The sequence below is a fragment of the Empidonax traillii genome, unplaced genomic scaffold (genome assembly GCF_003031625.1).
Source record: "Empidonax traillii isolate 1590-97213 ecotype Southwest subspecies unplaced genomic scaffold, ASM303162v1 scaffold672:size601241, whole genome shotgun sequence".
Taxonomy (NCBI): Eukaryota; Metazoa; Chordata; class Aves; order Passeriformes; family Tyrannidae; genus Empidonax; species Empidonax traillii.
In genome coordinates this window covers 24,785-50,382 of record NW_020955865.1, presented here as the reverse complement: position 1 = coordinate 50,382, position 25,598 = coordinate 24,785, and the positions used below count along the sequence as shown (strand labels likewise).

Below are 25,598 nucleotides of genomic sequence, written 5' to 3'. Positions count from 1 at the left end.
TTATGGCAATTCTAATATTCTTACGAAGTGTTTTATGTAAAGTTATGTTTTCCAGTAAGAATGTGTTGATATTGCAATATTAATCACACCCATTTGGCCCTGATAGCAAATACTGGGCTTTTATTTTTTTGGCCATACAGATCAGAAGAACAAAGGCAATATGTTGTTGCTATCACAGGTAGAAAAACTTTGGGTTTAATAAAGCAATGCTATTTTCTTGTCTAAGGAAGAACTTTGTACTGACAGTCTTGAGTGAAGACATTTATGCAGAAGGAAACAACTACTGACCATTAGGTTTTTACGGAATGCTTTATCTTTACATTTTCTTGCAGTTACCAATTCAGCAAAAACAATGCTTTCAAAGTGTTGGAAAACTGTGGCTTTCTACCAGCTTTGTCAGCAATCTATACAGTACAGAAAGGACAAAATGGTAAAGTGGAGGTATCAGCACTTCAGGAGACTTGAGAGTGTTGGGACTTATGACCCATGCCTGGGAAACCCAGCAGGATCAAGGTCATGATCGCAACAATCCTCAGAGGAGCCGCTCTAACAAGCAGCCTCTCACAGACCTCATTAGAGCAGGAGCAGGTGTGGTCAGTTTGTCCCAGCTAACAGCCTTACCACAAGTTTTTAATCTATTTATAGCTACAATGGTGTTCCCTTCTCACCTACCCACCAATACGCAAGTTCCCAATAAATCAAACCTTTTGTGATGCCTCTTGAGACAGTACATCATACTTTTCTTTAAAGGGGGTGTTCTTCTCCTCTGGAGGAGCAGAATCTTCTCCACTGCATTCAGCATCACTTTTCCGATAGAGAGGGTAATGCTGGGAGTAATTAAAAGAAAGGACCAGTTGTTAATGATCCAGCCTTTTCTGGAAGAGTAACAAATACACAAAAACCCCATGTCAACATGTTGCCCCCCTTGCTCCCCACCTCTAACACACCTGTAAAAGGATAGGTTCTGAAGCTGGAAGCTTTTCCACACCACTGCACCTTTTGTTGGAATGATCTGGTTTCTGTGAATAAAATTAGTCCATAGAAGGGGTTAAGGTAATCAAACAATAGCTAGGTTTCAAGGGGTTGGAGGTGGTTCTTGGCTTTTTTTTTTTTTTTAAGGGAAAGCAGTTTCAGCTAAGAGTGCAGTGTTTAAGTACTATCCACTGTATGAACTTCCGAGAGTCTCTGCTGTGGAGTGATGTAACTCCCCGTTCTGTACATGCTGTAAATACAGCTGCCCTCTTTCTGAACGCAGAAAGCAACAGCAGGATCTCACTGCACAAAGGCAAAAGACTTTGGGGGCAGCCCGAGAGAGACAGTCTGCCAATTTTTCCACTGGGACCTGGTTTCCTGATTGACTGCCAGCCCCCTCAGTCATGCTGCCCACTATGCGTCCAGTAGGCCTACGAGAAGGGGAAGAGGGATGAAATACAAGAAGCAATTGGATTTGATGAAAAAATAATACAATTAAAACATTACTAGGCTATCAAGACAGGACTGCAATGGAATCAGGAAACTAAAATAATAGGCTAGCTTAAAGGCTATAAAATAGAATGATATGCATAAACAGAAATGCATGACTATGTATTTTAAAGGGAGGGTTACAGAACTTCTGCCTTTTTTTGGAACAGAGGAAATTACACCCTCTGTTGGCAACATTGACAAGGGAATTAACACGTTAGTGCAAAGCAACACAGTTAAGTAAAAATGGTAAGAGAGAAATGAGGAAAAAGATTTACTAACAAGTTGCAATATGAATTGAAAGCAGATTTTTTTCAGGAAAGTCTTGGTTAGCCTGACTATTGCTACAGTATCAGTATTGCCACTGTGGCTGCTGTGTAGCAGCACTGTCGCATTGCTGGCTGTAATCAGATCTTTAATAAACACTTACCTGCAGGGAGCAATTCAGTTTGTGAGAAAGTGCCACAAGCTTTGCCTCTGAGGTACTGCAGACAGCACAGCCATCACCCTCCATGGCTACACTGTTCACCAGGACAAAGCTGGAAAAGACCAGGGGGTGGGTGAGAAGAAGTGGGGAGGGCAGGGAAGCATTTGTTGCTCATGCACACATGCTGGATAAACTTTAGTTTATAAAATGCAAGAGTTTGAAAGTTGGACATAGCTCAACAAAACAGCAGAACCTAACAGCTTCCAAAATCTCATGCTATAAATCCTCCTCTGAGTATCTGCACTGTAGCCATTTCTCTGTCTGGCAGACTGCTTTATAATCAGTTCCTTATTAGGTGGCACAATATACCTTATGCTTCATGTTTACATGTCAATATATTTTTATATTTTAACAGATATTCAAGTGGTATTCTAGTGGAATGTTAGAAGCTCATCACTAAGCTGAATTCTAATGGAAAGGAGAACTTGCTTCTCTCTCCACACACACTTTAGACCTCAGAGACAGAATTTTAGACATTCAGTTTCTTCAGAACAACTGAAAAGCAAAACAACACTGCATTTGGCTGGCTACCCTGAACAAAGGTAGTTTCATACTTTGCCGTTTCTCACACAGAAAACAGGATTGTGTTTGTAAGAGGAGGTTTCACTGTAGATTTCAAATCATCTCTGAACTTTTGCCGCAAGATTCACACCCGTTTAGTCACACACTCAGGATCTGAGATACATTCCAGTTCAATTCAGTATCTTTTACAGACACAAATGAGCTGAATGCCTTCACTTACAAGATACTAGTCAATACCAAAAAAAATTTATTCTCTTTAGCAAATTAAGCTGCTTTTATACCACAGATTTGTTGTAAAATAGTTTATCTCAGAACTTTTCATTAATAGTGCAGCTCATTTCAGTTAATGAACATGGTACCAGACATACAGACTGTAACTACAGGCATGCTGTGTTTTATTAATGGGGACATGGAGATGTTCCTTAATAATTATTTTTACTACAACTGAAATACATATCCAGAGGACACCACATCTGCACTATAAACAACAGCTTTATACAGAGCATGCATGAAGCTCATAGATCCTCCTAAAATAGACACAGCCATTTCTATACCTGTTCAGAATATTTTTAACATTTGAATAATTAAGGGAACTGGTGTAAACCTGTACGTTTTGAATCTCACATTTACAGGAGTGGTTACAACCCCGTGGCACACGAGCCAAACGCAGAGTGGCAATGGGTCTCCCCTTCATACATCTGAGCTTTAAAGACAAACACCTTTCCACAGAACCACTACTGGTTTCCCTCACTGAATTCCTGCACGGCATCTAAAGGTAACAGGGCACACAGCAGACAACTGCAGCCACAGACACTCCTGTGTGAGAACATACTCTGTAACAAGCTCTACTCCAAGCCAAAACCAGCTTGTGCATTATTACCCCACCCAGTGGAAAACCGTGGAAAAGCAACTGCTATGTTCGCAAATTCCTCAAACGAGTTAAGTTCTGCAGACTAAAGAAGTTATTAAAATTAATGAAACTCTTAATTTGTAAACACAGAGGAGGTTGATTTGTGTTTCTTTATGAATCCTTTTGTTATGTTTACAGCCATGGCTCATTACCAGCTGCAAGGAAGTATAAAGGCAAACCAGAGAAACGGATTCTGGCTCCACAGTACTTTTCCATTTAAAAGGAAATGGTTACAATTTACCCAGCTCAAAGTACAGCTTCCACTCCATATCAAACCACAGGTTTGTACAAAGTGTTTCGGGTTTAACATATCGTAAGGTAGATGATTACAAAGGCTCTAAGTTAAGCATTCCCATACTATTTCATTAGAAATTCCACTTCTGGTTTTTCATCACTGGTCTGATAGCTCAGTAATCTCTGCCCTAAGCATTGAAAAAAAAATTTAAATATACTCACTTTACTCCTTTCCGAGTTATTAGCTTTCCTGAAGTCAAGTTGAAAACCTTTTCAAATCGATTTACCTTGTAAGTAGTCATTCTGTGTCACAGAGCAAAAATACAGCTGAGGTAAGAAACTGCCATTGGAACTCATCTGACACAGTTGCTTTACAGGTTGTTGGCCATTCATTCATCTTGCTGCTCCATTATCCAGCTCACACATTCATTCAGCAGACTCACAGGGATGCTCTGACACCTCTCATGTCCTCTGTCCCAGCCCCATCAGTGCATGCACAGCAAGAACGAGGGCACTTACACTTTTCTGTGCTGAGATAACAGGAAAGGAAACAGCTCCCACTGAACACTTTTCTGACAAGCAGGCCCAACACAAGGATTCCACGCCGAAGCAGAAAGATCAGCTCTGAACAACTTCTCGTATGGTCAGAGAAGCATAAAAGTAGCCTGGAGCCTGTTTTGTGCACAGGTGGATGTCTTTTAAGGTCTTACCCTAAATTACAATCCTTTCTAATTTGATAATGATCAAAAACTTGCTGTATAACCACAAAACAGCTCACTCAGACACAAAACCAGTTACTGTATGCATGCTGACATTCATTCTTGGCACTTGGGTACTCCTTTCACTGACAAGACTTACTCGTAATGAAATCCAATGTCATGGTTCCCAACGATGACCACTAGCTCCGTAGAAACTGGATACTTGAACATTTTCCGAAATCTCCTGACATCATCTGCCCATGCCTGCATGAAAAAAAAACAAAAAGAGAAATTAATACTGTTCCACAGTATCAAAGGGGACCACTAGTATTGCAGTGGGTTTGCACAGCAAGGTTTTGTTACTGGGGGGCTACAGCAGTAGCTTTTCTGGGAAGCTGTCAGAAGCTTCCCTGTGTCCAGCAGCCAGTGCCAGCCGGCCACAGATGGAGCCACCGGTGGCCAAGGCTGAGCCCATCATCAACAGTGGCAACACCTCTGGGATAACAGTCAGGAAGGTGGAAAATAAACTGTGCAATTGCAGCCAGAGAGAGGAGTGAGAATATGTGAACAACAGCCCTGCTGGCACCAAGGGCACTAAAGAAGGGGGAGGAGGTGCTCCAGGAACCGGAGCTGAGATTCCTCCATGGTGCAGACCATGGTGAGGCAGCCTGGCCTCCTGCAGCCCATGGAGGTCCAAAGAGAAGCAGAGATCCACCTGCAGCCCATGGAGGAGCCCAGGCTTGAGCAGGTGGATGCCTGAAGGAGGCTGTTACCCCATGGGAAGCCCATGCCGGAGCAGGGTCCTGGCAAAACCTGTGGTGAGAGGACCTCACGCTGGAGCAAGTTTGTGACCCTGAAGGGACCCAGGCTGGAGTAGTCTGTTCCTGAAGAACTGCAGCCTGTGAAAGGGGCTCACATTGGAGAAGTTGGTGGACTGTCTCCCAAGGGAGAGACACCACACTGAACGGGGAAGAGGGTGAGGAGTCCTCCTGAGGAGGAAGGAGCAGCAGAGACAATGTGTGATGAACTGACTGCAACCCCCATTCCCTGTCCTCCTGTGCTGCTGGGTGGAAAAGGAAGAGAATTGAGAATGTCATTGAGCCCAGGAAGAAGGAAGGGATGGAGGGAAGGTGTTTTAAGATTTGGTTTTATTTTCTCAGTGTCCTATTCTGATTTGATTGGCAATAAATTAAATTATTTTTTCCCCAGGTCTCTTTTGCCCATGAGGGTAGTTGTTGAGTAATCTCTCCCCTTCCTTACCTCGACCCATGAGTCTTTCTTGTATTTCCTCTCTCCCGTTCAGCTGAAGAGGGGAGTGACAGAACAGCTTTGGTGGGCACCTGGCATCCAGCCAGGGTCAGCCCATCACAACTATTTAATACAGAAGCACACACTGAGATGTTAACATTTTGTCAGTTTTATATGAGGGGCAAAATTGTCAAGATACTATCAAAAATGAACTCACATATCTAAAAGACTAGAAACTTCTATCAGCAACAGCACAACTGTAGCAATACGAAGCAAAGCCTCGCATACCTACTCTGCTTTCTTCTGTCATCCATTTCCTTCAAGAAATCCTCATTTTTTTAAATAAGAGAGCTGATGATGTCATACCTGAGGTGAGCTCCATTTTCCTTCATCAAAGACATCTCCCAGAATAAAAACAATATCTGGTTGCAGTAACCATAAGGCAGTTTGGAAAGATCTCTCCATTTGCCATTCCCTGAAAGGAAAACACAGAGCCAGTCATCACTGCCTAACCTCTGGATCCTCAGCTCTGAAAACAAAGACACAGCCTGAATTAGAAAAATATAATATGAAATTCAAACTAAATACTTAGAAATCAGGTCTAAGTACAGCAGGTGCATCTTACCTGATGGGTAATTCTACCACAATATAATCAGGACCAACATATGCAAGAAGCAATACCAGCTTATTTTTTCATTGCAATTCCATTAAACAACAATTAATTAGAACAGTGAATTGCTGTCTCATTAGTTACTATTAAAAATATTAAAACCAGGATAGAGATTATTTTAAAAAATTAATAATTACCTTCTTAGCTTATCGAACCAATGTCCTTTGATTTCACCAAGTAGGTGAGTATCAGCTAAAATCATGGCCTTTAGGACTGAAGCTGAAGTCTCTTTTTCACCCATGGGAGCTCCACCTTTCACTTCTGGCCATCGGCATTGAAAAATTACCACATAATAAATTAAAAATTCACAAAATATGAACACTGAGCTGACAAAGCCCACAAGCTTCAGCAGAAAACAGAGCCTCTTCTTCAGAGGAAGATTCTTCACAGTGGTGGAGCTAGAGCTCAGCATTGCAGTACCAGCATAAGACTCAATGGCTCAGTCCTCCTCTCAGATGAACACAGCTAGGACTTGTCATAGGATCATGCTGGGTGTTTTGTCAGTACAAAATCCCTGTGGAGATCATACAAAATAAAAATATTTGTTAAGTCAGCATTCCCTGTGGAAAACTACCATGCAAGCCTACAGTGTTAGCTTCTTGTCACTCTGAAAGATTTGGGAATGTGTAATTGGCCTAAAAAGCAAAGTTGGTCTTTTCCTTCAGGTACACAGCCAGCCATGCCCCTGAGCACAGAACTGCACTCTCCCACCAGGACCAAGGAAACCAGTTGAAAGCCAGCCAGAATCTTGGTGCATGATGCTTTTTTTTAGAAGTATACAGTGAAAACACTGTGAGTAGGGGTCAAAGATAGGTAAAGACAGAGCTTAACTTGAACAGCAGCAGCAACAAAACCAAAAAATTTATATAGAATCATTTAGGTTCAAAAGACCTCTAAAACTGAGTCCAACCCTTAACCCAGCACTGCCAAGTCCCTCACTAAACCCTGTCCCTGGATGCCACATCCAAACATCCTTTAAATACCTCCAGGGATGGTGACTCACTGGGCAGCCTGTTCCAATACTGGACAACTCTGTCAGTGAAGAAATTTTCCCTGATGTCCAATCTAAACCTCCCCTAGTCAGACATGAGGCTGCTTCCTCTTGTCCTGTCACATGTTATGTGGGAGAAGAGACCAACACCTACCTGGCTACAACCTCCTTTCAGGTAGTTACAGAGGGCAATAAGGTCTCCCCTCAGCCTCCTTTTCTCCAGACTAAACAACTCCTGGAGGGCACTTTCTGGCACACTCTTTCAAGGTAAATTGTGGCACAGGTCAAGGTAAAAGGGACTCCAGGAGAGCTATAAAGATGTTACTTCACATGCTCATGGAAAAAATTCGAGAGGAAACCACAAAATTTTGTCACCCACACAAGAATGGGATTGCAGTTTTGCTTTCTACAATAGAAAAATCCTAACATAGGACTCATGTACAGGATGTTAGCAATTACTGGGCACAGTACTCAGTGATTAGCAGCCCATGTGCATTTGAATTAACTAAATTTGATTAAAACTGTGAATATTCAGTGCCTTTGAATCTTAAGACCTGAAGTGTTAGGAACATTAGGACAAAATTACAGAGCCACACAAAATTGGATCTTTCTAAAATTCTGGCCTCAGCTATATACAGAATACAGAATAAAGTTAAACTGCTTCACTGTCCCATGCATTAGTCCATTTGATTTATGTCTCATGGAAACTGAAAACTGACACGACTATGACATTTTTCCAACCAAAACTTCTGTTTGATTATAGCCACTTATTTTCAAACACAAGATTCCCAATATCAGCACTACAAAGTACTTATTCGAGACAAAAAAACATTAGACTGCATAATGAAACATTTCCAACGTGCACCATCTAACATTAGCATGACTAATACTTAACTGCATGCAATTCAGTTCTATCTAAACTTGATTTAGCTGGAGAAAGCCACTGGCCAGACATCACAATTCCATAATACAGTGGAACTACACATAAATGCTGATTAACTTTTTTAACATTCATCTCATCTGCACTTTAAATAGCAACCAAAATCAACAAGACCTTGTTTGTACATCTCACAACAAGGCAAGATTAAAGCAGAAGTATGTGGTAACCGACACAGCAACAAGGACAAAAGACAGGTAAATTCTTAACTAAACACACAAATCCATATGGCTTTATCCTGCACAAACTGCACCTACCCCAGAATTTGGAAGTAGACTTTGGTAGTCCTAGACAGTCTCCTCTTCCAACAAAAACAGTACTAATTTGGACAGAAATAGCCAGTAAGTGGTTTAACTTGCATTAAGCATGTCCAAAAGAAAAAAATATCACATCTTCAAGCCGGGTCATTCCCACATGTGCTCCCTCCTCCCATCAATTCTGCTGCTAATCGTTACTATTCTGGGAGCTGTGCCACACGTGTGGAAGATGCCAGAGGTCTCCCATCAGCACCCTACATTTCCAGCGTTCCTCAGAGTGAAAGGAAAAATAGAAAGGGAAATTAAAAAAAAAAAAAAAAATTCACAGAAAGTCAGCGATGCAGAACGAGCTGAAAGGCAACTCCTGCTACTGGTTGAGAGAAATCCCTGCCCACCTCGCTCTGCCACCTGCCAGCCCGTGGCTGCTCGCATTCCAGCGGAACTGTTCGCTCAGGAATGCGGCTGCACGGCTGCGCACATCCCTGGGAAAGCGGTTTACTCGGAAACCATGCACACGCAGCAGGGATCCAAACCTCACGTAAGGGGACCCAGGGACCGGAGAGCCACAGCCACTCACACGTGATGACGGCGAGGCCAAAAGTGATGCTGCCAGGCTGCACACACACTGTGAGATGGAGCTGTGGTTCTGCCTGTCACTGCACCCTGCGTTGCTGCTCCTCCCCCTCACATGGCTCACTGTTAGGATTAGACTAGAATTTTTCACTGTTTCTTGTTCTAAGTGTACGTGAGCGGCCTGATGCGAAAATGATTTTTAGAAGTGTTAAAAGCTCATCATAAAGGTGAGATCAGTGTTTTCACCATATTAATTACTTTCAATTGTTTGGGCAGAAAACTTTATAATGAAAAAAAATTGTGATCTTCAGTAGCTGGCAAACAGTAAAATTCTGCTAGCCACAATTTTTTATGCAGTCAATGTATACATCCCTTCGGCAGCGGAGACCCTGAACTTTTCCTCATCTGGATGTTTGAAAAACAATTCTGCACAACATTTAAAAATCAGCCTGTGGACAAGGGCAATTGCTGATTAATTCAACATGCTAGAAGTATAACTTTATATCACAAAACTGTGGGGGAAAATGCTCCAGTGATTAGCACTGATTCCTTCTCCAGCATTCATGTCTATTTTGCTTATTAACAAGTTAGAAACATTTTTGCACTTACAATTCTTCCATTATGCATGCAGTTCTTCCTATTTTCTTCCATCAAGTTTACTGGCAATGCAGGCTTCTATCACGCCTCTTCTCTTTCCCTTTTCCATCTCTGTTCAGAACATTATCCAGCTTTAATTTACAAGTAAGCCAAGAATGGAACAAGGGAACACAACACTCTATAGCCGGAGCAGCAAGCAAGGAGTTACCTTCTCTTATCACTCAGTGAATACATAACTCTGAACACATCATATGCTTTGAGGTAAATTTCTTTATTAATTTACAACTATGTAAAACTGTCCTGACAAAACAAGTGGGATACAAGAGTCTTAATCCTACTCCTAGTCCTACCCCTCATGAGTGTGCACATATTTTTATGAAGCTGAAGAAGCTGTATTAGGTTATAAGCAAGCTTAGTTTTTCTAGCCTTGTGATAGTTTTCACTTAATTCTCCCATTGCAATGCCAGAAAGCTACAGATTTACAACTTTCAGAAAAATAAAGTTCTATCATGTAACTACGTTAAACTTTTGTGAAATGTAGTTAAAAAAAAAGTTGAGGTTCAAAATCTCACAAGGTTCTGCAAGCTACACTTGCAACTGGGAGTTGTCTCTGTTCATGCCAAGCTCTGAAGCAACACAATATTTTTGCCTTGTGAGCTGTGACTCTGCTCTCCACTTTCCTTTTCAGCTCTTTAAAAACCAGAGCTCTTCAAGTACTTCACTCTTCAGTCAAAATAAGAGCTTCTGATGAATTTTTCTTTTGATGAGGCAAAACAACTTTTTGACCCACCTTTCTGAATACATTCTTTCCAATTCTGAACCCTAAATCCTTCCTTCATCCACATATTTTAACTTATTACTGTGATTAAAGAAAAACTCCGAGAGATTTAGCATTTTTCTTTTAAGAAACCCCTTTGCAATGACTTAAAGATAGAATTGATTTTTGTCTGCATTAGCACACCCTTAGGGCTAAAATTCACAAAGACTGCCAAATCTACACATCTAATTTGATTTAGCTTACAGAAAAGGATAAATTGGGAAATTGAAAGATTTTGTCATATTCCCATAGACACCCACAACCACTCCTACAATGAATGCATTTCCTAAGAGTCAAAGAGAAGGCTTTGAAACTTAGTTGAAGTTATACAGACCACAGTTTATTTAAAAATCATATAAACAAAAAATCAAAGGCACAAAATACAAAAACATTTCATGAAGCTTGTTAGGATCACATTAATGAATCTATAACATTATCAAAATGAGGTACCACTTAAGCCATGGTAGGTTTAAATGTTGCAGTAAGTATAAAAAATATGGGGAAACTCTACTTGCCATTAAATTAACCAGTAGTTACAAATGTGCTGTAAAAGGAAGCCCATACATTACACTTATTTGTTTCAAGCACTTTTCATACTCATTGTTCAGTTTCAGACATTGCTGTACAGCAAGCTTTAGATCTTCTACCTCTTCAAAAAATTCCTAGAAAAACCCAAAAATATTCACCTTAAACTTTCTTTCAAAGACATTCTCAATAAGAGCCAGTCAGCATTTCAGTTCCTCAAAAGTTCAAAGACACCCTCTATATTTTTTTAACATATGGTTGAGTTATGCAAGCACAGCTACGGTGAAATACAGCCAACAACTGTAACCTCAAGTAATAATGTAAAACTCTGCCCTGAACACACAATGCAAGCAGAATTCAAGTTATGTTAGAACCTGGCGTAAAGACTAATAGTAGGAAAGATTAATTAAAAAAAAAAAAGGGAAAAAATGTTGACTTATCAGGCAGCTACAAAAGGACAGCCCAGAATGACAAGAGAATACTGTCACACTCCTCTGTGCAAAAATACAACTACACCTCTCAAAGTCAGCCAGTAGCAGGGAGCACACCATTAACTTCAAGAATCCAAAAGCTGCAAGGCACAAATGTTGCAAGGAGAGAGATAAGGACAGTATACTAAGGAACAAGAAGTTAGCATGTGAAGAAGACAATACTAAAGAGCTTAAGATGAAAAAAAAGGATACCATTTTTAGATCTAGAAAGATGTAAAATCTTGTTAGGCCTTAACCGCTTTGTAAATGTCTTCATAGGAGAGGCATTCCAGCCTATTTAATGTGTGGTTTCACTTTCTCATATTGATCCTTTTGCACTTATACCATCCCAGAAGGGATAACTCAGCAGGTAGTTCTAGTAAGACTTAATTCAAATAGGAGACAAACCCAGATTCATAGAAATAATCTTCATATATGGAACAACGTTTTGTGCAGCTCCTGCAACTCAAGTCTGTTGAGCAATTCTGATCCTTTGTAAGTGAAGTAAGAAATTGCTGGGAAATACATGGACAGAAAGTGGAGTGTAATCACCCAAGTGTCTTCATTTCACCAACGTTGGAAAGTCCTATCGACCAAAGTAACGATGTATCTACCTACATCCATCTGTATTTGACATTTTCTCCTGCCTATTCTTCTTCTTTTAATGAACAGCTACATACATCTTAAACAACATACAGTGACTTAAAACTACCTAAAAAAGGGTCACTGATAAAAAGTCATGACCTCAGATTTTCATATTTCTCTTCTGGAAGATGAAGCTTTTAGCCACAAGTTGTCCCTAACTTCCTAACACGGGGATCTAGAATTCCCTCTGGCTCAGTGTTCTACCAGTTTCACATCCAATGAAGTACCATCATCTTTTACTGCCACCCCTGTAATGAAAGTTAGCTTAAAGTTATTTATTTTCACAGTTTCGCTTTCTACACCTATTGATCTACCACAAAAATTTCAAAGATTCTGCCCCTCCCCAAGCCTGGAGTTCTGTCAGAGGCATAACTTTGATAGATTCAAGTTCAGGAGAAAATGGCTTTCCTTTCACTGACATCACAAAGCAATAGAAGTGATCAGTCAAAAACCTATTTTTATTCTCTCTGCAAGTACCCGTTGGAAGAAATTAAGACTGTACCAGCAGTTACAATTTTAATGTCAAAATGACCTGAGGCAAATAAATAATCTCTCATAAAGGAATTCAAATAGCCCAAACATTAAAAAAATAAAAAATCCACAGCTATGGATTAAAATCAAAAATAAAGCCAAAACCATAAAAATTAAATTTGCATTATTCCTCTTCCCTAGTCAAGCAGCACTGTAGGACATGAATGTTTCAAGGAGCCATTCACTTCCATCTCTCTCAGAATGCTCTACACTGACTTTTTTATGTATTTTGCTTGATAACAACATGTGTTCAGCCTAAAGGTGTTTTGGTTCAGGCAGAAAAGTTAGTTTTTTCAAAAATCATTTACTGTTAAACTTGTCTTAAAATAAATTACCTTGTCTAATCCAGCTAATTCATTTTTTAGTGCTTTCTTTTCTGCAGACAACTTTCCATTTTCTTTCTTCAGCTTTTTAATCTCCTTCAACAATAGCTCTATATTCAAATAAAAAAATGTAGACTTCAACCAACACAGTCAACCTCCCACTCATATGAATCATATGACAGCTAAAGAGCTGCCTACCTTTTGTGATATTAGAAAATTAAAGTACCTTTTTCATAAAGTGATTTATTCTTAAGAATTGGCCCAGAACATACCCAAGTACTATGAAAGATAGCAGGATCTGCCAAGTGGATAACATGAATTTGCCAGATTCTTAGAATGGGGGATTATTTTACTTTAAAATCCACAAAACACACATCACACGCTTCGATTACCTTTTTCTGACTTACAAGAGGGTCACATTAGCCCTTGCTGACAGCACATTTTCTGAAAATTATGCCTACATTATAAGATCTTTTCCACCTCTTTTCTATGCTTTGAAGTGGAACAGGATTGCACCTTAACTTGTGCATTTACTTGTGAGGAAGAACGTGTTGAAATCAGTATTACCTAGGTTTGTCCAAGATTTTAGGGCTAAACCCAGATTCTTTTGTATATCAGTGTCTGAAAATCAAAGAATGGCGCAGCAAACATTATTAATAATAGATCTCCATAGATACATCTTACCAGAGTAAAGAATAAATAGCTCTAAATACAGCCACACACTCCTACCCATGATTGTACCAACCTACCAATTCCAGAAAAAGAAAACAGCAAACATTTAATCACAAACAAATGCAAGGCTGAATCCTAGACTACAAGATGCCATTTTTACATAATGTGTTTTCAAAAATGAAAAAAGATTTTAGATAATGTTGGCTGAAGAATGGCCTCTAGGTCAGAAATGAAATGCATTCTCTCTGACGAGCACACTGGAAGGAACATCATCAGAATTAATGGCACCATTACCTAAATATTTACTGCAACAGGATTCCTTCTCTTCAGAAATGTCCCTGTGGGAAGTTATTCCTCCCTCTGAGGTTCGACTTCTTTTTCCAGAAACAGCACTAGTTTTCCAAGAAACCTTTTTACATTCCAGTTGCTCAATTCTTTGCCTCTGCTCTTGAAGATTATGCTCTAGATCATGAATTTTAATCTGTTGAGAACAATTTTTTTAAAATGCATAGAAAAAACACAGTTCAACTGAATACCACTGGAAACACATCCTGAATGCAAACCTAGAGCTTTCATTTGCTGACTTAAAACTACATTCATCCAAAGGGTCTGAAAGCAGAAAAAAGAAAAAGCTTCACAGCAATTGAAGCTTTGCATACATCAAGTGTTTTAAAAAAATCTGTGAGCACATGCTCACAAGACAATCACGTAACCACAGAAGGGTTTGGGTTGGAAGGAATCTTAAAGACCTTCTTGTTCCAAACTCCCTGCCATGGGCAGAGACCCCTTCCACTAGACCAGGTTGCTCAAAGCCCCATCCAAAATGGCCTTGAACACTTCCAGGGATGGGGCATCCACAACTTCTCTGGGCAACCTGTTCCAGAATAAAATCACTGCACAAGGGTATTAAACCTTCCCTTACAGCAAAGTATACCTTCATGGCAGCAATTCCTAGCTTCTAAGAAAAAGTACATATAATCCAAATTATAATGAATACTAATTCACAAACAAATAAAGCACAGATGAGGAAATGAGACTGGTCAACCATAATGCTTGATCATTTGCTTGATCAATTGCCCAAAGAGGCAATACCCACTTGAACCACTACAACCACTAGAACCACTCCTGGTCACACAACCCTACCTTCACTTCAGTTATGATATTAGTCTCTTTGCACAGCAAGCCCACAGGTCCTGCGACCTGAAAGAAGACTATGTGCCTCCATTTGGTTTGCTACTGCTGTATTTCTGAAATAAATCAGCTCTTGACACAAACATTAAAATATCAGGGATGGTGCAAGACAGGTCAAAAGATGTACACAGTTAAAAGGATGAGCAGGTAGATGAGTAAAATAAAAAAGCAAGGAAAGGGGAGACAGTTTTCTGTTACAGACATACCAGTGACAAAAGTCCATTTTCAAAGGGAACTACAGGCTCCCCTTTATCTCAATGTCATGAGAAACAAAAATAAGTGTATCAAGAAAAGCATGACCTCATTTCACAAATGTAAGAAACGCTTTTCAGTCTCCCTAAAAGCTTATGCTTGGCTATTTGATACCACCTCCTACAAATTCTACTTACAGTTAGATTTTTAATTGCTTCACTTTGCTCCTTGTTTTTTTTGCTTTCTCTAACGTAACGTTTCTGTAGCTCATTGTACATACGAAGCAGTCTAAAACAGAAGAAATGCATAAATTGCAGTAAAACACAAAAGCCAAAAAACACGCATCCTTTATGGTAGAAGCATTAGAGACACCCCATAGAGACCACTTGGGCTGTAGCTGCACTGCAGAGACTTGTAACAGAAATATTTAAGATGGGCATAAATTAAGTGTGACTGTCAACACGGAAAGAGAAAGCACCAGAAAATAAAGCAAAGCAAGTTAAAAGAATGGTCTGTATGGATGGCAAAGAATCCCTTTCACTCAGCTAGACTGAAGACCCTGTTGTGTCCAGCACAGATGACCACACTCTGATTAAACCTCAGTGAAAATCACCATTTGATGCAAGACCTATACACCAGAAACGGGAGGGTGGCAATGACTGCAGTGTGTCACATACATAATTCCTCTCCCTGTTAGCACAACAGGAATAGCACAAGGACACTCCTAAAGGATTTTAAAACATTTGTCCAGGAACTAACTTCTTGCCACCAATCTAGAACCCATAAGGAGGACACATGAGGCCGAGTGCCCAGCTCTCTGTGTTGCACAAAATATCTCACTGATTCCAAGCTGTAAGGATGTGAGTGAAATCTATGAGAAAATGGGTGAGTGAGCAAAATCATTGTAAAATAAACAGATTTGGGATGTTATCATTCTCTTTGATATCATCTTGCATAGATTTCTGCTACACTAATTTCCTGCCATATTATATAGCATTCAGTCTCCACATATGGGGGCCAGAACATAACTGATGACATTTTTCCTATTTTTTTAATAATTCAGATTAGAGCTGGCATTCAAATAAAGTCATGACTGCGCACTACAAACAGGGTGAGCAATACTGCAGTACAGTACAGTTTCGTAAAACAACATACAAACAGATGCTAGGAAAAAAAGGTAGGTCAGATTAACTGCATCCTAATATAGAGCAGGTCTAGCACTTGATTCAAAGACTAACTTGGACTTCTTCCCCATAAGCATCTAACTAGATACTCAATTCCCAGCCAGAGCCCGTCACCCAGCCTTCCTATGTAGTTTCCAAAGAGAGTTTGGTACACTGAAAAGGTATTTAACAAAACAAAACAAAACAAAAACACACACCAAAAAAACAAAACAAAACAAAATTTTAAAAGGGCCTTCTACAGACACCTAAAGGAATTAATAAAAATAGGGTGCGTGGCAAAAAAGCAGGAGGCACTGCCTCAATCTGTGTAAGATCCACAGCCCTTTATGTAAGTGAACAAAAAGTAGCCTTAGAAGAGATGGAGCAGCCTGTTTATTTTATAGTCAAGTCACAGAAGGATGGAACAATCTTTTATGTCACTTGCCTAGTTGTTAAAATGTTTCAATGTATATTTTATCAAATAAAAAAATGTATCCTCTGCATCAGAAAAGCAGTTACAAGGGTTTAATTCTAGCATTAATTGTCAAACTGCAATAAGTAGTGGCTCAACACTAAAAATAATCAGACTGAAGAGCAGAGTCACTTCTCTGGCGTATTTTGAAAACAGTACCAGCCTATAAATTTTATATACACATAAAACTGAGCTATACAAAACGAGCTAAGAAAGCTTCCACAAAATAGAAGGTGGTTAAAAGAATCTATGAAATCTTAAAAAAAATCTACACACACATAAAGGAGCTTCCTGGCTCGTTAAATGTTTCTCAATTAAAGATTTGAGAAAGAAATCCATTTTGTTCTTTCTTTAGTGCTATTTTCAAGTTTTATCTAAGGTTTTTGTAAATCCTTTTAAAATGCAAATGATTTTCCATTGTTTCAAAGGCTGAAAGCCACCTTACCTCCCTAAGCTAAAAATTTCACTGACTTAATCGTAACATATTCTAACCTACAGAGAAGAACATTTACTACTGTGAAGAAGAAACTTCCAAGAACTCACCTGACACTGTCACCCTCTAGAACAAAATCCTTGCTGTCTCCACCCGTACGCCATAAATGGGTTTCTGTTTGAACCTGAACACTTAATTGAAAGAGAAACAACAGCTTAACAAAATTGGATTTTACAGTTCAATTGGATCAAAGAAAACAACTGAAAAAGTCCAAGTTACTTTTCAGTTTGATTTTACAGTACAGGTTTCCACACAGGATCATAAACACGCCAAAATTTTAACTTGGAGGATTTTTGCAGACCAGTACTTAAATCCTGGCAGGACTTTTTCCAAACTACCAGTACTACAATTATCCAGGTCCAAAGATCTCAGTTTCTAAACCTTTTAAATAGCACTGATGCAATTTAACTATCTTACTATTGTTTGGTGGAAAAATAAACGTGTAAGTCTTTGCAGTTAGACAGAGAGCACATTGGCTAAGCATGTGTATTAATTGGCTAAGCATGTGTATTACTTGCTGATAGTAAAACTGGTTTTTTCACTACAATAATGAATTTTTTACAAGTTGCCCCAGACAGCCTTTGTTCCTTGACATGCTTCAAGCATCTTCTACCTCCACCATCCTGGTCACAGATGGCCCTCAAATTATGCAGACTAGATAAGGTCTAGTTCATCTGAAAACATGAAGGTAAAAGTCCTGAAATGTTGCACTTCTTTTGATGCAAAAAGAAACATTTGACACTTCTTACTCTCTGCTTGTGCCATAGTCATGCATTAACTGCTGCAGATGCAATTTTTCTTGGATCTGTCCCAGATTCTTTTCTAGCTCCTTATTTTTTATGTGTAGTTTTTTCACCTTCTTGACTAACTGTTCATTTTCATCATTGAGCTGAAAAGGAAGAGAATTTGAAAAAAAAATAAAGGAAAATCAAGGAACATTTTTAAATCGGGTATTAAGTAGGCTGATAACATTCAAATTCTCTCCCAAAAGCTTTACTACATTTCTCTTAAACTATACAAACATATAAAGGAAAAAAAAAATAGCAGGAAAAACAATCAGCTTCAAATTTTATGAAAATTCGACTAAAACAAAGCTTCCTTAACACGCATATTAAAAGTTTCTGATATAAGTTCGTCACTCGTTAAGGAACGTAGGGAACTGGCTTTGTATTTAAAATTAATCACAAAGGGACAAGACATCGGAGCTTTCAGTTACAGTGCTAAACCACAAGCATCAGCTCCACAACTGAGCTCGTGTTTGTGTTATTACCGGAGCCAAAGGACTAAGCTGCAGCGACACCAGCAGAACTTCAGAACCAGCAGTATGCACTCATGCAGACAATACACACAGAAATACATATTATATATAGCAATAACTAATATATAAACATATTAGTTATTACTATATTACATGTAGTAATACCTATTACTATATTACATATAGTAATGTATAGTATGTGTAGCACATATTATTGCATAGGATATATAAAATATAATTATATATAATATTATATATTTATATAGACTATATAATATATATGGCTATATATAACTATACTATAATAGTTATATATTAATATATTATACTTCAATATATACAGCATTAATATATATAAATATAAAGTGTATATATATATGTGTGTGTGTGTGTGTGTAGATATAGATGTAAACTATAACCCTACTGCCTTAACCCGGAGGGAATTAAGCAAAAGAGATGCTATGTGCCAGCAGAAGGAAGAGCAGAAGGCATCGAGACCCCGCGTTCCGCCCTAAGCCAGAGCTCTGCCCGCAGGGGCAAACCCGGCCGCTCCCGGCGCCCTGCCCGGGACGGGACGGGACGGGTCCCCGGGGAGCCGGGCCGGCACCGCCGAGGGCCGCACTCACTTGGAAGCACCTGTGGACGGCGGGCAGGGCCATGGGAAGCGCCGGGAAGGCCAGGCCAGCGGGCAGGACAGGCCGGGATGGCCCGCCCGGATATGGTGCGAGCAGGGCACGTCATAGCCGAGCGACCGGCAGGGCTGCGGGCACACACAGCGCCATCCCTGCTTCCCGGGAAACCGGGCACACGCAGCGCCATCCCTGCTTCCCGGGAAACCGGGCACACGCAGCGCCATCCCTGCTTCCCGGGAAACGGCGCCCGGCTGGGTTTCCTCCCTCCAGGGAGGCACAGCTCTCCCGCCCAGCCAGCACTGGGATTCCGGGAGCAGCTGTGACCCTGTGCCTCTAAAGGAGCCGACCCTAAAAACACCGCAGTCTCCGCTTGTCGCTCTTAAATTGTCACCAGGTTTCACTCAGGGGTATTCCTGGGGCGTCCTGTTTAGGCCCAGGAGGTGGGTTCGGTGATCCTGAGGGTCCCTTCCAACTCAGCAGATTCTGTGATGCTGTGACTTTCTGTGACTAACAGGCACCGGGTGGGTGGCACTGAGAGCGCTGCCGACCACGGATCTGCACGGGTATATTTGTACACCAACACGCACCAAGTGATGTATCTCTGCAAAAGCAGGTTCTGCATCTCCCGCCCGCCATCACAACAGGTACAGGCTGTCCCAGTAACATCCAGTGAGGCGGGAGAAAAGGGCGTGCCTGGTAAAGCTGCTAACCCAGCGAGGTGGGGGGCTGTATCCTTGGTGTTTTGTGGAACTTGCTATTGCTACTGTTTGCCTTTGTGTATAAATATCTAAAGGGGAGTGCCAAGAGGATGGAGCCAGGCTCCTCTCGGTGCTGCCAAGCAATAGGACAAGAGGCAACAGGCAGAAATTGGTGTAAGTTCCATCTGAATTTGAGGAAAAACTTCTTTACTGTGCAAGTGACCTCACACTGAAACAGATTACCTAGAGAGGTTGTGGAGATATTTAAGAACTGTCTGGACACAATCCTGTACCATGTGCTCTGGGATGACCATGTTTGAGCAGGGAGATTGGACCAGATGACCCACTGTGGTCCCTTCCAACTTGACCTATTCTGTGATTTCATTTTGTATTTTGCTGTTATTTTTGGCAGATGGGATTAGAGGGCATACAGGCAGAATGAAAGCATTCCACCCTCATGACAGACTGGACCGTACAGACACCATATCAACAGCAGACACTCACCAGCCATGAGAAGTTTACCCATTCCAGCAAGGTTGACCCAAAGCAGTGATTACTGCCTGCTGGTCTCCCTAGCTTTTGCTAATGGCACTCTAAAACCCTTCCTGTTCCTCTCTCATTTGCTAGGTCTCAAATCTAAGTCTTCATTTGTTCTCTGCATCTCCTGTCTTTGCACAAAATGTCGCCTCTCTCGTTTCTTGAAGTACATCTCATGTTCCCATCTTTTTCTCTTGTTTGGTGTAAAATGTTGCCAGATGCCACCCACCCCTTCATCTTGACCATGTAACCCACCTGACTGCAGACACTGGCAAATCTTGCAAAGACTCATAGATTCATAAAGATCATCTAGTCCCAACCCCCCCTGCCATGGGCAGGGACATCTCCCACTAGATCAGGTTGCTAAAGGCCTTATCCAGCCTTGGTCTTGAACATTGCCAGGGTTGGGGCATCCACTACTTCTCTGGGCAACTTGTTCCAGCACCTCACTACCCTCACAGTAAAGAACTTCTTCCATATATATAACCTAAATTTTCTCTCTTTCAGTTGCCCTATCCCTACAGCTCCTGACCCTCTCTGGCTTCCTACCTGTGGGCCCCCTTCAGATACTGGAAGGTTGATGTGAGGTCTCCATGCAACCTTTTCTTCTCCAGGCTGAACAGCCCCAACTTTCTTAGCCTGTCATGCCAGGGGAGAGAGTGGGGAGATGACAGCAGCTCAACACTGCCTACCTGTGAGTCTACGGTTTACCGAAAACATGGCACAAGACAGGTCACATTAGGCTGTGAGTGGAAAACTGTAATCAGATTAAGGGAGGTGGCACACAGCTTTGGCTCCAGGGCACAACCCCAGCATCTCTCCTCCTCTGCTGTCAACCCAGTCACCCATCTGTTGAACTTCTTGAACTTCACACAGGGGTCACAGCAAAAGGTAAAAGCCTTGTCTATATTCAGCTCAGCCTTTACTGTGCTGAGCTGAATGGACACAAGAGCCAAGCTCTGAGGTAGTCAGCAACCTGAAAGTGCATGTGAGGGAAGGACGTGCCCGTGGTGTTGAGTGCTGCCAGGAACACTGTGAAGATTTCTGAGTGAGTTCCACATTTGCAGAAATAGCCACGCAACACTGCTAATTCTCCGGCCCGTGGCAAGTAACCTTGTCCCCAGATAGCCGAGCATCAAAGTTGCTACTTCAATCAGCAACTAACATTGAATGAATTAGCAACTTGCAGTTCATACTGTGGAAACCAGGAAGTCACTTCTTGATACAGCTGGATACAGCTACTAGCCACAGTAGCAGTATGAGAAAATAAAACCGGGTGGGATAGGACCAGCCAGCAAATGGAATGGTGCTGCAGAGAAAGGGAAGTCTCATTTTCAGATGGTGTAGCAATACTGTGAGATGCAATTACTCAGTTCTATTCTGGTTTATCCAGCACAAATAAGATCTCAGGTGAGGAGTCTATAAAACAGGAGTGAAAGTTACATACAGAAGAAAATACAGCATATTATATACAGAGGGGTTGAAATAAAAACTATTTTAACTGAGTTTATCTTTGGTTACTGTAAAGGATGGTATTAATTGTTTCCCATGTACTATAAAGGAGAATGAGTAGAAATAAATTTACTTTCCAACAGAGATTAGTTCAACTGGATAAGAGGGGAAATTTTCTTGCTATCAAAGAAAAAAATACACATAGTTCTTCCTCACTAGATATTTTAATAAACACATCAGAAAGTGATCGGGCATTACTTTGAATACAGGTGTACCTAATATGCACAGCATACTGGCATACAGCAAGTACATAGACCATTTTAAAGGCCCTTTTTGGTCAACATTTCAATGATTCTATGTTAATGAATTAGAAAATGCACTCTTGATATAATAGTGATTCTGGTATTTTGCAAAACTTTGTAAATGACTACTTCAGAAATAATTTTTCCAGTGACAAAGGGAAGATGTTGTGTAAGACAGTGTGGTGGAGAATGATCAGCACAGTTAAATCGAGCACATCCTACACACCAGTAACTCACTGTAGACAGTAAGAGTAGGACAACAGTTTTTTCCTCAATATTGGGAATGTCGGTAATTATAATCACTTCATACCTTACAAGGCACGACCATTTGTATATCAAAGAGTAGTATTGTACAAGGCATGTTAAAGGCTTTCTAGGACTTACATTCCTATGGTACCCCAGAGTTTGGTTTTGGTTTGTGGTCGGTTGGGATTTTTCAGTACTGTGGGTGTAGCAGTAAAACAAAAAAGCCCAGACAGATTAATTCAGGGCTTCTTCAGAAACTAGAGTGGGCGTGGAAAGGGCAGCACTCAGAGAACAACCTTGACAGGTCAGAATTAGCAGAGAAAACAAGCCCACAATATGTCTTGGGTCATTTGAAAGTCTGAGGGAGTTGGGCCTGTTCAGCCTTGAAAAGAGATGACAGAGGGGGGACCTTATTAATGTGTATAAATATCTAAAGGGAGGAGGTGCCAAGAAGATGAAGCCAGGCTCTTCTCAGTGCTGCCAAGCAATAGGACAAGAGGCAACAGGCAGAAACTGCTGCTCAGAAAGTTCCACCTCAACTTGAGGAAGAACTTCCTTACTGTGCAGGTAACCATGTACTGGAACAGAGGCCAGAGGGGTTGTGGAGTCTCCATCACGGAGATATTTAAGAACTGTCTGGACACAATCCTGTGCCATGTGCTCTAGGATGACCATGCTTGAGCAGGGAGGTTGGACCAGATGACCCACTGTGGTCCCTTCCAACCTGACCTATTCTGTGATTCTCATATGTGAAATCTGCAGACCCTGTTTCCCTAGCTCTTCTGCAAACACAACAACTAGATCTGGGCACATTGCCTCTCCCCTGCTTACCCAGCAGTTGACACTGCAGCAGCTATGCACAGGTTTTTAGACCCAAAACTTTTCAAAACTCAAAAAATTGTTACCAGTGGAACATCTGTATTCTACAGGCTGGAAAAACGACACACAGGAAAGTTGGGAAATGTGCCAACAGATCTAAAAGGGAAACAAGAATTCCTGATTTCTGACCTAGAAACTGAGCTGTGCAGCCCCCTTCTGTCCTGCTTTTCCATGGCTGGCAGGGGAATTGAAGACAGACGGAGGAAGCAGACAACAGCCAGATTTCTCAACCAGGCAGCTAGACCGGCAAGGAATTTGTGTAAGATCCAGATTTTGTCAAGCAAGCACTGATCCATCCAAATGACACAAAAAAACCCCTCTCCTCGTATCTTGAAACTCTTGAGAAAAGCTACAGTTGAAGCTCTTGTTGGTTCAATCATCCACGTTACGATCAAACATTTTCAAAAGTGTTCATTGATTTTGAGTGGCTCCACTTCAAAATTGCATCCACTCTTCCCAATTAAAGATACTCGATGGCCCTAGGCTTGTGCGTAGCACTGGACATCAGATTTTGAAGTATCCAAATATCAAAAGAGAATGTCATCCTACCTGTATACAAAAAAAACCCATAGTTTATACAAATTATAAAAGACTATTGTGTACTTGATTGGGAAACAAGTTATCTTTCCAAAGATCCTAACACTACATGACTTTCAAAAAAACTTCTCTGTGGCAGTGAATGTATGAAAAGCCACTAAGATACGTTCCACTGTAAACAATTACAGCAGAAACGCTTCCCTCAACTACTGTTCAGCTGGTTTGTTGAACACATTCCTTTTTCCTTGCATTTTTGTTTCTAACATATTTTGATATGAACAAAGACACGTTTCAGGCTGGCTCACACGAATGAAAATATCATTGATTCCAGCAGTGCTGAGCCTGCTACTTGCTGCCAAACAGCAGGAATGTGACCTGTAGCACTATTTTTCAGCTACACGTGCACCAAAATCATTGATTTGTCAGAAAATGTATAAGCATGAGATTACCTGATGCAACCGTACTATAACTCCAAGTGTAGCCTTTTTTTCCACACGGATTAAAAGTCCGTGTGTCCTTTCAACCCTCAGAGAGACCTACCATCCTCATCAGATTTTGCAGGAATTAAAATTTCTCCCGTGAAAATCTACAGCCTTTGTAAAAACTTACAGAAATTTCACCTGCCCCAAATTAATCTCTTCCATCCAAAACAGCTGTGTCAGCAACAACTCCCGACTCCCTTTCAGCCTGGAAGATGGAAAGGCTTATGTGGTTTTTCTGCCCAATATGTTCTTTGGCACAATCAGTGCTGCCAATCTCACAGGCAAATGCCAGCTCAAAAATCACAGAACAACCTTGAGAAAAATGGCCAACATAGGGAAAAGGCCCTTTTCCCATATTGTTTTGATTTTTGATTACAGAGTAATAATCCCATTTGTCTTCAGGAGCCTTCCCTGAAATAGGGAGAAGCAGTCTGGCTTTCCTGGGCTTTGTCACAGCCACAGAGGGCAGCTAAATACACAAGTTCAGAATTCAGTTCAGAACATGAACATTTCCTGCATATTATGAGGAAAAGCACCTAGACAGGACTGGATTTAAGATGACTCTTTGCAGAACTGGAAAGAAAAATTTCTTTTAATATGTGATGAAATCAATCTTAAAGCTGACAAAACCAAACAGAGGTAATATTTATTAAAACAAATTAGGCTAATGAGGATCCCTGTCACAGCATACTGACAGAAGTCCTGTATCCCCTTCAGTGACAGAAACATCAGATTATAAGATTATAACAGTGGGCTGTTTTCAGTGGATAATGTTCAATGTTTTCAGTGGATAATGTTCAAAAAATAATACTGGCATGCATGTGGCAGAGACAGTCTGCTGCTTGTCCCTTCAAGGCCAGGGAAAAATACCTTATTATTCTACACTCATGGACATGGTCTAGGAAAAAGAGTAACAGCTTAGGACTGCATTTCCTTGTCCACAGAACCCCCTACAGAAAAGAAAATCATCTCTCCATGTAGAATCAGAGGCACTTGCACCACAGGACTGAAAGGCACTGCACTCTCAGCCATACCTCCTGGGAGGGAAAATTTCCCAGCACGACAGAGCCCATCTGAAAACTCCAGAAAAGACTGAAGGATGCCATTTTACCAGTAGAGCTGTCTGTCAGACCTTGAAGCAAAAAAAAAAAAAATCTCAATTTCCATGTTAGCCAGCCCCCAGGGTACATCTGAAGGTAGAGTCCTGCATTTCATATTTGAGACTGTTGGTTTGTTTGTGGCAGGAGGGAAAACATGGACAGTGTCTACGCAGTGATCCCTGGGCCTTCTGGACATAGAGGAGAAAGATGGTCAGAATGACTCTGCATGGCAGAAAGGGAACACGTAAAACATCTAATACACCATCTAGAACGGTGCATTAATCAAGCATTATATCATACATGACTTGTTAGCGAGCATTAGGAAAAACTGTGCCAAGGCTAGGAATTTCTGATTGCCTCTGATGGAGCAGAAGTGGGATCAGCACAGCTCTTCTA

The 25,598-nt window shown here is 40.9% G+C and overlaps 1 protein-coding gene across 8 annotated transcripts in view; it reads right to left on the bottom strand.

Annotated features, from left to right (window-relative positions):
* Positions 1–25,598, bottom strand: part of MPPE1 (metallophosphoesterase 1) — a 32,694-nt gene that overhangs the window by 3,745 nt on the left and 3,351 nt on the right. The window contains exons 1-10 of one of the 8 annotated variants that reach the window (XM_027899498.1): positions 18,964–19,057; positions 17,130–17,210; positions 13,863–14,049; positions 6,368–6,744; positions 5,927–6,035; positions 4,473–4,576; positions 3,837–3,917; positions 1,892–2,000; positions 948–1,019; positions 705–827 (exon numbers count right to left, since the gene is read on the bottom strand). In XM_027899498.1, the coding sequence (XP_027755299.1) occupies positions 705–827; positions 948–1,019; positions 1,892–2,000; positions 3,837–3,917; positions 4,473–4,576; positions 5,927–6,035; positions 6,368–6,642 (873 nt within the window). In that variant the 5' untranslated portion in view covers positions 6,643–6,744; positions 13,863–14,049; positions 17,130–17,210; positions 18,964–19,057. Of the gene's footprint in view, positions 1–704; positions 828–947; positions 1,020–1,891; positions 2,001–3,836; positions 3,918–4,472; positions 4,577–5,926; positions 6,036–6,367; positions 6,745–8,415; positions 8,538–13,862; positions 14,050–17,129; positions 17,211–17,828; positions 17,922–18,963; positions 19,069–25,598 lie in introns of those variants that run through there. The other 7 variants (XM_027899500.1, XM_027899501.1, XM_027899499.1 and 4 more) reach the window with 7 other exon arrangements.